The sequence below is a fragment of the Theropithecus gelada genome, chromosome 9, assembly GCF_003255815.1.
Source record: "Theropithecus gelada isolate Dixy chromosome 9, Tgel_1.0, whole genome shotgun sequence".
Classification (NCBI taxonomy): Eukaryota; Metazoa; Chordata; class Mammalia; order Primates; family Cercopithecidae; genus Theropithecus; species Theropithecus gelada.
In genome coordinates, this window is record NC_037677.1 from 30,629,082 (window position 1) to 30,641,733 (window position 12,652).

The window sequence follows — 12,652 nt, forward strand, 5'->3', positions numbered from 1 at the left end:
ATGAAAAGATTAGAGGGAGTAAGAGAGAATTACTTGAATAAAATAACACAGTTTCTGCAAATGATGATATATGTGCATTCTGAGCATTAAAAATTAAACATATACTCATTCCTGCACTCATCATACTGAAATTTTCAAATATCAAAGATAAAGAAACATTTTTTACATCTGCATTAAACTAAAAAAACATTACTTGCACTCAGACTTCTCAGTCACTACAGTACATATCAGGAGCTAAAGAGGGAAAATCTTAGAATTTAGAAATTAAAAAAAAAATTTCTAAAATTGTATGACCAGATAAATTATTATTTAGAAGTGAGAACAATTTTAAAACATTTTAAGTTTACAGATACTGTGGGAGCTCATCACCACAGATCTTTTCTAAATAAGAGAACAATTTATTAAGAACAATTGATTAAAGAGTCAACCTTTGCAAGGGGATAAGGGAACCAAGAAGGAAAGCATAAAATCTAAAAAACAGTGGTAAGAGAAATAATGAAATATATAATCTTAATAGTTATAAGTATCATAACAAGATATTGACTTTAAAACTCTTTAAAATGTTCAACTGTAACTCAGGACCAAAAAATAATTAAATGGTACTTTGGTCTTTCTCACGTTCAAAAAAGCAGAAATACTAAATCACTTTAGGCTTTGTTAAAGAAATTTCATATAAAGAATATATCCTAAAAGTAAGAATAGTTATAACAATAAGATATATAAATTAAAGCTTCCAGATCAGTGAAAAAAATAAAAATAAAAATGTAACAATACTCACCCCTCAAAGAAAAGGAAGAAAGAAAAAAAGCAAAAAGAATAAAAGTAAACAGAAAATACAAATTAATATGTTAGCAAGAGGAAGAAACTCATAGACAATATGGCAGTGTTAAAAAAAAACAGAAAGAAAAAGGAAGGAAGGAAGGAAGGAAGGAAGGAAGGAAGGAAGGAAGGAAGGAAGGAAGGAAGGAAGGAAGGAAGGAAAAAAAAAAAAAAAAAGAAAGAAAGAAAAAGAAAAAGAAAAAGCTAGCAGACTTGGCCAGGCACAATGGCTCACACCTGTAATCCCAGCACTTTGGGAGGCTAAGGTTGGTGGAACACTTGAGGTCAGGAGTTCGAGACCAGCCTGGCCAACATGTTGAAATTCTGTCTCTACTAAAAATTCAAAAATTATCCAGGCATGGTGGCATGTGCCTGTAGTCCTAGCTTCTCAGGAGGCGGAGGCAGGAGAATCGCTTGAACCGAGGAGGCGGGGGTTGCAGTGAGCCGAGATCTCACCACTGCATTCCAACCTCGGTGACAGAGTAAGACTCTTTAAAAAAAAGAAAAGAAGCTAACAGGCGTAACAACAACAACAACAAAAAGCCTTTTAATACTTCTCCTTTTTGTTCACACAATAATAACTCCTGAAGGAAATAATAAAACTTAAAAAAATTGTTAACCTAGTACAACTCTTCTTTTACACTGTTGGAAACATAATTGTTATTTTCACCTTCAGCTCCTATTGCAGGGTGTATTTTCAATAAAATATACTCGGTATATTCCCCAACGCCCCCTATGTAATGTCTTATAACTAGTCACCATAAAACAGAATTCTAAAAGTAATACACAAAAGATATTTTTTTTTCTACCTTCATCACCATCTCCTTGATCCTGCTGAGGTGTGGATTCTAATGCAGGGACCTCTCTCGCTTTTGTGCGCATCCAGGAAATTTGGCCAACAGATGCCTCTGATGTCCACTCACACATGTCAAATTCAAACCCACAGGCCTGACACACTAAACAGGGGAGAAAAGATCTTGGTGGACTATTAGTCTGCTAGAGTGGCCGCTTAACCAGGTTACATATTGTAATCAACCAAAAGGCTTATACATACACATACACATTAGCACACACTAATTTACATCTAGAAGTTGGAATTCAATAAGTCTTAGAGTGTACCAGCAACTCTATTTTGCAAAAATTTTTCAGTTGATCCACATGTACGATATCCTCTCAAATGAGAACCATTGCCATAAAAAAAACGAGATTCCTAGTTTTTCTTGTATGCGTCACCACTTCCGTCACAATATGTCTTAATTTTGTTAAGAGACAGGGTCTCGCTCTGCCACCCAGGCCAAATGCAGTGGTGCAATCAGAGCCCACTGTAGCCTCAAACTCCTGGGCTCAAGCAATATTCCAGCCTCAGCCTCCCAAGTAGCTAGGACCACAGGTGCACGCCACCATGCCTGGGTAATTATTATTATTTTTTTTTTTTGTAGATATGACATCTTGCTATATTGCCCAGGCTAATTTTGAGCTCTTGGCCTCAAGCAATCCTCTCATCCCAGCCCCTCAAAGTACTGGGATTATAGGCATGAGCCACCATACCCAGCCAACAATTTTTAAAATGGCTTTATATTTTGCCTTACCTACTTTATGGGATTCGATTAGTTAAATTATTTACTATTCATAATCACACTGAAATATTAAAGAAGAAACATTGCATATAGTTCCAAGATGGTTTCAGTTTGTTTTACAAAATTACATGGCCTTAAATTGATGTATTTGGTATAAACCACCACAGCCTCCCAATAAACTAGGACATTAATGTCAACATAGGTTGGCTTGTGAATGGTCTCTGGGTCTCATATATTGCATATACACCAGAAAAGTGAATATCTCAATTTAACACTTACATCTCAATTCTTCATCTGTAGTATCAAATCTGCAGAGATCTGTATCTGGACGGCATAGCTCCTGCTCAGCATTCAGTGCTTCCTGACACAGTAAAATTCCATCTACTAAATTTAAAGATTGGCAAGAAGTGAAATGCAGGTGCAACTGGAAAGACTCAAGTATTTTTTTTTAATGTTAATATTCATTCTACAAAGCACTCTGTAACAAATTTCTCTACCACTCTTTAGGTAACCCTCTCTCTCTCTCTCACTCACACACACACACACACCACTCACATAGAGACAGAGAAAAACAGAACAAAACAACCACGCCAATGTTTCGGGATTTTAATCATATCTCCATAGTGACTGGCAAGTCCCAAAGCCAATCCTTCACAGGAGTGAAAAAACTGTCTAATGTTAGAACTCAGAGTCTACCATTTGAAGGACAGTTATACATATGTCCAATACAAGATATGGTGTCCCGTTAAACCTGAAGGTGGATCTTCCCCGGAACTGCGTTCTCTAGAGCTTTCTCAAATTGTGCCTGTTGGCCAGCCATGGTGGCTCACACCTTTAATCCTAGCCATGGACCAGCCTTTGGGAGGCCAAGGCGGGTGGATCACCTGAGTTCAGGAGTTTGAGACCAGGCTGGTCAACATGGCAAAACCCCATCTCTACTAAAAATGCAAAAATCAGCTGGGCACGGTAGCATGCATCCACAATCCCAGCTACTAGGGAGGCTGAGGCAGGAGAATCACTTAAACCCAGGAGGCGGAGGTTGCAGTAAGCCAAGATCACGCCACTTTGCTTCAGCCTCAGCAATAGAGCAAGACTCCATCTAAAAAAAAAAAAAAAAAAAGTTGTGCCTGTTTTTTTGTTTTCTTTTCCCCAAGCCCTCCTAATATAAGACTTGAAGGTAGACTAGGAGTCCTTCCTGCCCATACCACTTGCAGACAGTTCTCCCTCTGACCTTCCTAGATACCCAAGCTTTGATTCTCATGAGGTCAAATGGCACCCCTCAGTGTTCCAGCTTGTTATAATCACCTACAGACACTGTGGGTGATCCCTGAGGGTGCCCTGTCCCTCAACCCTTGAAGATTCTAGCTCTGAGCTCACTGTCATTCTTTGTCATTTCAATATTCACTTTTATTTGCTTCTCAGTTTCTTGATCTCTTCTTATTGATGACCTTGAAGGAGAACTTTGATGAAAAACAACCTCTGCCACCACTCTTCAAAAGGAGTATTACCATTACTAATGATGATAACGTTTCCTTGTCTTAATTTCAAGTGGTCCGCTCCCCAATCATCATCCCTACCTTTCCAGCTCACTTCTTTTCATATCTCTACTCTAACAATATTTCGACTGGGCCAGGTTCTACAAGCCCAAGGTCCTAAATTCTTTTCAATTATTTCCCTCACATATCATGTCTTCATTTCCTTTATTACAGATGTCAGACAAGCAATCACTCCTTGGCCATGCTCATATTTCTCCATACTCTCATGGCAAAAACTCTAGAAAATACATCCCTTCACCTACTCTAGCCTGTATCTGTACAGCTGAATGGAGTGAAGAAATCATGCAGATTTCACTTTGTTCACAATCATGTAAACAGAAATGACTTCATATTGATGACTACTCACTGCATGATGTCATGGTGACCCTCATTCTTTCCTTTTCCACATTCCTAGACAACTGTTCAAAGCCTTCTATTCCCTCTTTTAACTTCCAGCTCTTCCTTCCCTATCATCATTCTCAGCTTACCATCTTGCTTCATATTTCATTGGGAAGATGAGAGAAATCAGAAGAAAACTTTACAAGTCTCATGATCAACCTCACTGGCCGGCTGTCCACATGCTTTGCCCTCTGTAGGAACAGGTCAACTCTCCATACCCTTCTCTGGATGACGTCTTCCATTTAGACAGAAATTTCATCTCTGCTGGCTATTTAAGGAATCATGCTGCCAATTTCCTCTCCTCTCATTTACAACAGTGTGTTCTCTTTCTCAACAAGATCATTTCCTTCAGGACCTAAATGGCCAAAACTTCACCCATCTTAGAAAAACACTCTCCTGACGCGACTACCTTCTCTAACTAACTTCTCAAAGTTCTGCCTATTCTCACACTGACTCCAACACCAGTTCTTTCCCCTCCTATTCTCTCTTGAATCTATGTCAATAACAGTTTTTAAAAACTTGAGATAAACATCACAAAACATATCACTTACCATTTCCATTTTATCTATTTTAAAGTGTACAAGTAGGCTGGGCACAGTGGCTCATGCCTGTGATCCCAGCACTTTGGGAGGCCGGGGCAGGTGGATCACTTGAGTTCAGGAGTTTGAGACCAGCCTGGCCAACATGGTGAAACCCCAACTCTACCAAAAATACAAATATTAGCAAGGTGTGGTGGTACACGCCTGCAATCCCAGCTAGGAAATCTGAGACAGGAGAATCGCTTGAACCCAGGAGGCAGAGGTTGCAGTGAGTCGAGATTGCACCACTGCACTTCAACCTGGGTGACAGAGCGAAGCTTCATAAAAAAAAAAAAAAAAAAAAAAGACTCGGCACAGTGGCTCATGCCTGTAATCCCGGCACTTTGGGGAGGCTGAGGCAGGTGGATCACCTGAGATCAGGGGTTTGAGATAAGCCTGATCAACATGGCAAAACTCCGTCTCGACTAGAAATACAAAAATTAGCCAGGGATGGTAGTGCATGCCTGTAGTCCCAGCTACTCAGGAGGCTGAGACAGGAGAATCACTTGAACCCGGAAGGCAGAGGTTGCAGTGAGGTGAGATCACACCACCACACTCCAGCCTGGGCAACAAGAGCAAAACTCTGCTTCGACCAAAAAAAAAAGTGTACAAGTCAGTGGCTTTTATTAAATCTGCAATGTTGTACAATTATCAAACTACCTAATTCCAAGACATTTTCATCACTTGTACCCCTCAGTCACTTCACCATTCTCTCTCCTTTCCCCCTCCCTTGGCAGCCACTACATCTGATTTCTATCTCTATGGATTTCCACCTCTGGCTGTTTCACACAAATGGAATCATGGAGGTTGTAGCCTTTGTGCTTGGCTTCTTTCACTCAGCAAAATGTTTTTGAGGTTCATCCATGCTGTAACATGGATCAGTATTTTATTCCTTCTTTGTTTGTTTGTTTTTTGGTCCCCTTTACCACTCCCCTGAAACTGCATATATCAAGACTGACCTCTATATTGCCAAATCGCATATTTAACTTTTATTTCATCAACATACTTGACATATCAGTATTATTGGACAGAGCTGCTCACTCCCTTTTTCTTGAAATATTTTCTTCACCAGGCTTTTGCATAAAACTCTCTTCTGGTTTTCTGCTCGTGTTGCCAGCTATTTTTTTCTCAGTCTCTCTTGTGGTTTTCCCTCATCTGCTCAACATGAGACTGCCTCAAAGCTCAGTCCTTCCATCTCTTCTCCTCTTTACAAACCCACAACCTTGTTAATATCACCTAGTCACATGCCATTAAATCCTTTCCTAAATGCTGATGACTCATAAAATTATACCTCAGGCCCAAAATTTTTGCTGGACTCCAACTCTACACTCTAGCAGTATCCTGTTACTGACTTAAGCCTCTTCCCTCAGGTCACAGAAATAGGTTTAAATCTTGAAACCACCTTTGCAAAAGTATAACTGAGACAGTGAAAGAGATCTAACTTAATTGACTCCATCTTACTTCTACCTTCCAAGCTGTCCTTGCTCATTCCTGGGTGTAGGCTGGACTAACTTTGGGAAGAACTTAGTTTATAGTTTAAACAAAGTTGTTAACAGCCCTTTCCCAAAGCAGACCTCCTTCTTGCCTGGGGACTAGATGGCCTTTGTAGGATTAACATTAGCCACAAGATTAGAAATTATGGTTTTGGAGTCATGCAGCTGGAGGCTATAAGATTCTGACCCTCCCTAAACTGCTCCTAAGATCAGTGCTTGACATATTTTGCAGACCCTGCACTTGATGGATCAACTGGCACCACCCAGGTCAATAAACTGGCTCATCTGATCTTGTGGCCTCATCCTAGGCACTGACTGAGCACAAGAAGACAGCTCCGACTCCCTGCGATTTCATCTCTGACCAGTCAGCACTCCTGGCTCACTGGCTTCCCCCAGCCCACCAAGTTATCCTTAAAACCTCTGCTCCCTGAATGCTCAGGGAGATTGATTTGAGTGTTAATATAACTCCAGTCTCCCACACAGCCGGCTTTGCGTGAATTACTCTTTCTCTATTGCAATTCCCCTGTCTTGATCAATTGGCTCTTTCGAGGCAGTGGGCAAGGTGAACCCTGTGGGCAGTTACTATCTCAAATAAACTTCTGATTTTTCTCAACCTAAACTTTCTCTTCCCACAGCCTTTCTTATCCCAATTAATGAAACTCCATCCTTCTAGTTAAGGCAAGAAATTGGGAGTCTTCCATGACTCATCTATTTCTCTCTCTCTCACCAAACATGCAATCCATCAGCAAATTTCTGCATTACCAATAAAGCACATCCAGAATCTAACTACATTTTATGACTTCCACTACTACTACCAACTCTGGCTCAGGAAACACCATCTTTCTTGATCGTCTTAGTAACTTCTTAATTTGTCTTCCTGTGGTTGTCCTTGCTCCACTATAATCTTAGATATGTGGGTCAGATCATGTCTCCTCTGCTCTTCCATGGTTTTCATCCTACATGAAGTAAACATCAATGCTTTACTATGACCTTCCTCATATAAACCAAGGCCTCTTTCTGCAAGGCCTTGCATTTATCGCTGGATCTATAAATAAAAAAATCAAACCCTAAGCCCCCAGCCATCTGAATGGACCCCTCTTCTCATCCACGGACATTCCAAAGTTAACCTGTAAAATTGGTTCAGGTCATGATGGGAAAGTGAAGCCAGACATGCCTCATTATACCCTCCTCCCTTTTGCAATTACTGGTAGAACAAACTAAGTCTGATAAGAAACATCTACAGTCTATTCTCTCTGAAGCTTGCTACCTGGAGGCTTCATCTACATGATAAAACCTTGGTCTCCACCACCTCTTACTGTAACCTAGAATGACTCCCTATGTTCCAGGTCTTTAGATAATAACTCAACCGATGGTCAATCAGAAAATCTTTGAATCCACCTATGACCTGGAAGCCCTCTCTCCCAGTTGTTCTGCCTTTCTAAACTCAACCAATGTACATCTTGCATGCATTGAATGATATTTTATGTCTCCCTAAATTGTATAAAACCAACTTGTAGCCCAACCGCCTTGGGCATCTGTTCTTAGGATCTCCTGAGGACTGTGTCATGACCCATTGGTCACTCATGTTTGGCTCAGAATAAATCTCCTTTAATATTTTACAGAGCTTGACTCTTTTTGTCAACATATCTAATATTCACATGGCTTGTTTCCTCTATTCTTTGGCTATTTTTCTCAGATTATATATTTTAATGTGAACATACTGACGATTTAAATGGAATCATGGAGGCTGTAGCCTTTGTGCTTGGCTTCTTTCACTCAGCAAAATGTTTTTGAGGCTCATCCATGTTGTAGCACAGATCAGTATTTTATTCCTTGTTTGTTTGTTTGATTTTGGTCACCTTTACCACTCCCCTGAAACTGCATATATCAAGATTGACCTCTATATTGTCAAATCTCATATTTAAAAGTTAAATATGAGGTGAGTGAAGGTGAGAAATTGGGAGTCTTCCAAGACTCATCTTTCTCTCTCTCTCACCAAACATGCAATCCATCAGCAAATTTCCACATTATCAATAAAACGCATCCAGAATCTAACTACATTTTATGACCTCCATCCTCCATCTCATCCTCATTTCTGGAACTTCTTCTCACAGTTTTTTGCTTTACTGTTCTCCATAGCAAATATCACCACTTGACATAAACTATATTATTTATTTGCTTAGTATCATTTTTCTCCCTGACTAAATTGTAAGCTTGGTGAATGCAATGATTACTATTTGTTTTTTCACTGCTATCACACCACTACCTAAAAAAATTACTGGCATAATAGATGCTCAATGTATACTTGTTTGATAAATGAATAAATGACCTAAGAACAACCTGATGAAAATTTTTAAAAGACTGTAGACTCAATATACATCATTTTCACTTTTATTTATGTTAAAACTGAAGCAATTGGTTATAGAAATGATTTATGAATGCATCCACAATCTGGTTTCTCATAATGGGAGTTTACAAATGATGAATATGCAAATCCTCTTGAATGTAAGATCCACTGCAAATAAAGCTGCATATGCAATTAAGGGAATGTTGGCGATAAATGAATCTAAGATTGCACAATAATGATTACCATGAAACAATTAAAACTGTAATTTTTGTAGATTCATATAATAGCTACAAATCTTCTATCCCTAGAGCTACATAACTAAATATTGGTCATAGTTCAATTAAATGTTGTATATTATCTCTAATTTGTCACTATTTATACTAGACAAAAAAAAAACACCCAGAAGTACTACAAACAAAAAAGCAAAACAGTTGAGTACAAATTGCATGGAATTAAAAACATAGCTTTTGTCAGATGTATTAAATTTCTTTCGCCAGGGTCTACCACTTTTACTAACTTTGGCCTGAAAACTGGAATTTACAACCATAAAAACAGTGGCATAAGAGTTTGTATTTTGGCCTGGCATGCATAAATTGTTGATCAATAAAACTAGACAGCTCTTTTTATTTTAGTGCATTCAATCCCAGAGCTCAAAGCTATTTAAATATGTCAGTTATTTATATTCACATTAATTTTCCCTCTTTCCCTCTCTCCTCTCCTTTTTTTTTTTTTTTTTTTTTTTTTTTGAGACAGAGTCTCACTCTGTTGCCCAGGCTGGCTGGAGTGCAGTGGCACAATCTTGGCTCACTGCAACCTCCATCTCCCAGCTTCAAGCAATTCTCCTCCCTCAGTCTCCCAAGTAGCTGGGATTACAGGTGTATGCCACCACACCTGTCTAATTTTTGTATTTTAAGTAGAGAAAGATTTCATCATGTTGGCCAGGTTGAGGTTGGTCTCGAACTCCTGACCTCAGGTGATCTGCCCACCTCGGCCTCCCAAAGTGCTGGGATTACAGGCGTGAGCCACCATGCCCAACTCTCTTTCTCTTATTCTTACATTGTACCACAATCTGGATGTAGAATATTATTTTAGGGGTTTTCAAATCCTCCATCAATGATATATGATTAGTGGAATGAAGCTTTGTCAACCCTTTCAAGGTGTCTATACCACTGAGGCCACATGTCTAGGGCCTGCCATCCTTCAAATACTATCTAGCACAAACCAATTAAATTGTCCAGACTCTCTGAGGGTAGAAAATGAAGTCCAAGTCTCAAGGCCATTGAGGTAAAACTTATAACTGACATCTAGTTTTTACTCCAGAGGTTTTAGACAATTTGTCAATTTTCCTTAATTAGTAGTGGATTTCAAGGAACAGTTACTGTCTCTTAAAAGAAAACTGGAAGCAACTAAAATAATAAAAGGTCCTTAGTTATTTAACTGGATAATATATATGCATCATTCAGATTCTAATAAAGGGATGATTGGTACATTTGAGAGATTTGCATATGAGACTTAGGCAAAGTCCTGAAAAACCAATCTAAAAATATTCACAGAATATTCACAATATTCTGATTATGAGCCACTGCATGAAATCATTATACAAAATTATAATCAGCTGTTTCTTTAGGAATCAGTGTTATTCAAGAATCAGTGATTGAACACGTTCTTATTTAATCACAATAGCAAGTCTTGATTTCTTTTTCTCATACTAGCTACTTTGGTAAAATCTCAAGTGATCCTCTTTCCAATAAATATACAATAAATTTTCACATCTTGGAAGGGGCAGAGGTTAGAATGGTATTGTTTGAAAATCTGAAAATAGTCTCAACAATTTCTTTCATATTAAAAAATTAGTTTTATTGTCCAACTTGCAAAGTGTTCAGAAACTGTGAAAATACCTAATACTAAGCAGTTTTATAAATAAAATAGCTTATATGTACTTTTTTGTTTTTTCTTTTGTTTGAGACGGAGTCTCACCCTGTCACCCAGGCTGGAGTGCAGTGCCGTGATCTCTGCTCACTGCAACTTCTGCCTCCCGGGTTCAAGCGATTCTCCTGTCTTACCCTCCCCAGTAGCTGAGATTACAGGCATGCACCACCTAATTTTTATATTTTTAGTAGATACAGGGTTTCACCATGTTGGCCAGGCTGGTCTCGAACTCCTGACCTTATGATATATTTTTATAGTAAAGAGAAATATATATGGTAAAAATAATAGTTTCATTTTCATAAATGACAGTATAATAAATAAGCTATATATTATAAACTTGCTCATCATCAGAATTTTTCAACTTTAAAAATTGGTCATTTCATTTTCAAATTATTTATAAATTTACATATAGTAAAGTTCCTATTTTCCAGTATTCAGCTCTATGAGTTGTTTTCTCTTTAAAAAAAAAAAAAAAAAAGCAGCTTTAATTTTAACTTTGGGATACATGTGCAGGTTTGTTATATAGGAAATTCATGTCATGGGGGTCTGTTATACAGATTATTTGGTCACCCAGAGTATAGACCTCGTCTTGGGTGTCTCTAGACACCCCCTCTCCAAGAAGAGGGAGCACGTGGGAAAGTCCCAGGGTGCGTCAGTCAGGAGGCAGAGGAAGAGGAGTGAAATGTGGGCCAGAAACTTCTGGTTTCTAGGAGAAGCAAGGGAGGCAGGGTTAGCAGGCCTAGGACTGGCTAGTTTAAATGATGTCAGCAGGCCCTAGAACATAGAAGCTGTTTCTAGTTGTCTGGAACTTGGTTATTATGGGCCAAATCACGCCTCCCGAAATTCCGATGTTGAAGTGCTAACCCAAAGTACTTCTGAAAGTGACTGTATTTGGAAATATGTCCTTTATAGAGCTAACTAAGGTAAAATGAGGTAACCGGGTGGCCCTAATCCAATTTGGCTGGTGTATTTATAACTAGAGTGTAGGTCATAGTCAGGTATAGAATGACCATGTGAAGACACAGGGAGAAGACAGCCATCTATAAGCCAAGAAGAAAGGACACAAAACTCAATCAATCCTGCTGACATTTTGAACTCAGATGTCTGGCCTCAAGAATCAAGAGAAAATGAATTTCTGTTGTTTGAGTAACACAGTCTGAGGTACTTTGTTATGGCAGCCATAATAGACTAATATACTAGCCCTGGGGTGTGTAGGGCAGGTGCGTAGTGGCCCGGGTATGTGAAAGTCCAACAATAGAGGAAGTGGATGGGGATGGGGGCTTTGGATTTGTTGATTTGTATTTGAAAAGCACACTGGTTAAGTGAAAAGGGTGAGCTGTTTACTATCTCTAGGAATAAGCTTACCCTGTGAGACCCCTCCAGGTTCACCAAGACCCCAGATTTCACTGCGTCAGAATACAGGAAAAAAAAAATAACACAGTTAATACAATCGTTTCCTAGTGTCATTAAAAAAAAATAGAAAAAAAATTGAAAGGCCTATTGGTTTGAAGAAAGAAGAAAAGAAGTCTTTTTAGGAAACCTAAATATCTTTTTCTTTTCTTTCCAGGACAGAGTCTTGTTTTGTCACCCAGGCTGGAGTGCAGTGGTGCCATCTCAGCACACTGCAATCTCCGCCTCCTGGGTTCAAGCGATTCTCCTGCCTCAGCCTCCAGTGTAGCTGGGATTACAGGTGCACGTCACCATGCCCAGTTAATTTTTGTATTTTTAGTAGAGATGGGGTTTCACCATGTTGGCCGGGCTGGTCTCGAACTCCTGACCTCAAGTGATCTGCCCATCTCAGCCTCCTAAACAATCATTTCAATAAATCAAAAAGATTTATCAAAAGACGGCTATGTTAGAACTTAACTCCACTCATTTTCTTTAAGTCCACTCATTTCTAAATACAATATTTCTGTTATAATGTGGCAAAAGCACCTGTATGTCTATTAAAATATGGGAAATGGTTGGCCCAGAT

At 39.0% G+C, this 12,652-nt stretch overlaps 1 protein-coding gene across 1 annotated transcript in view; it reads right to left on the reverse strand.

The window, feature by feature from the left end:
* Window positions 1-12,652, reverse strand: part of MALRD1 (MAM and LDL receptor class A domain containing 1) — a 670,416-nt gene that overhangs the window by 593,469 nt on the left and 64,295 nt on the right. The window contains exons 6-7 of the mRNA XM_025396215.1: window positions 2,676-2,777; window positions 1,629-1,775 (exon numbers count right to left, since the gene is read on the reverse strand). Coding sequence (XP_025252000.1) covers window positions 1,629-1,775; window positions 2,676-2,777 — 249 coding nt within the window. The remainder of the gene's footprint in view (window positions 1-1,628; window positions 1,776-2,675; window positions 2,778-12,652) is intronic.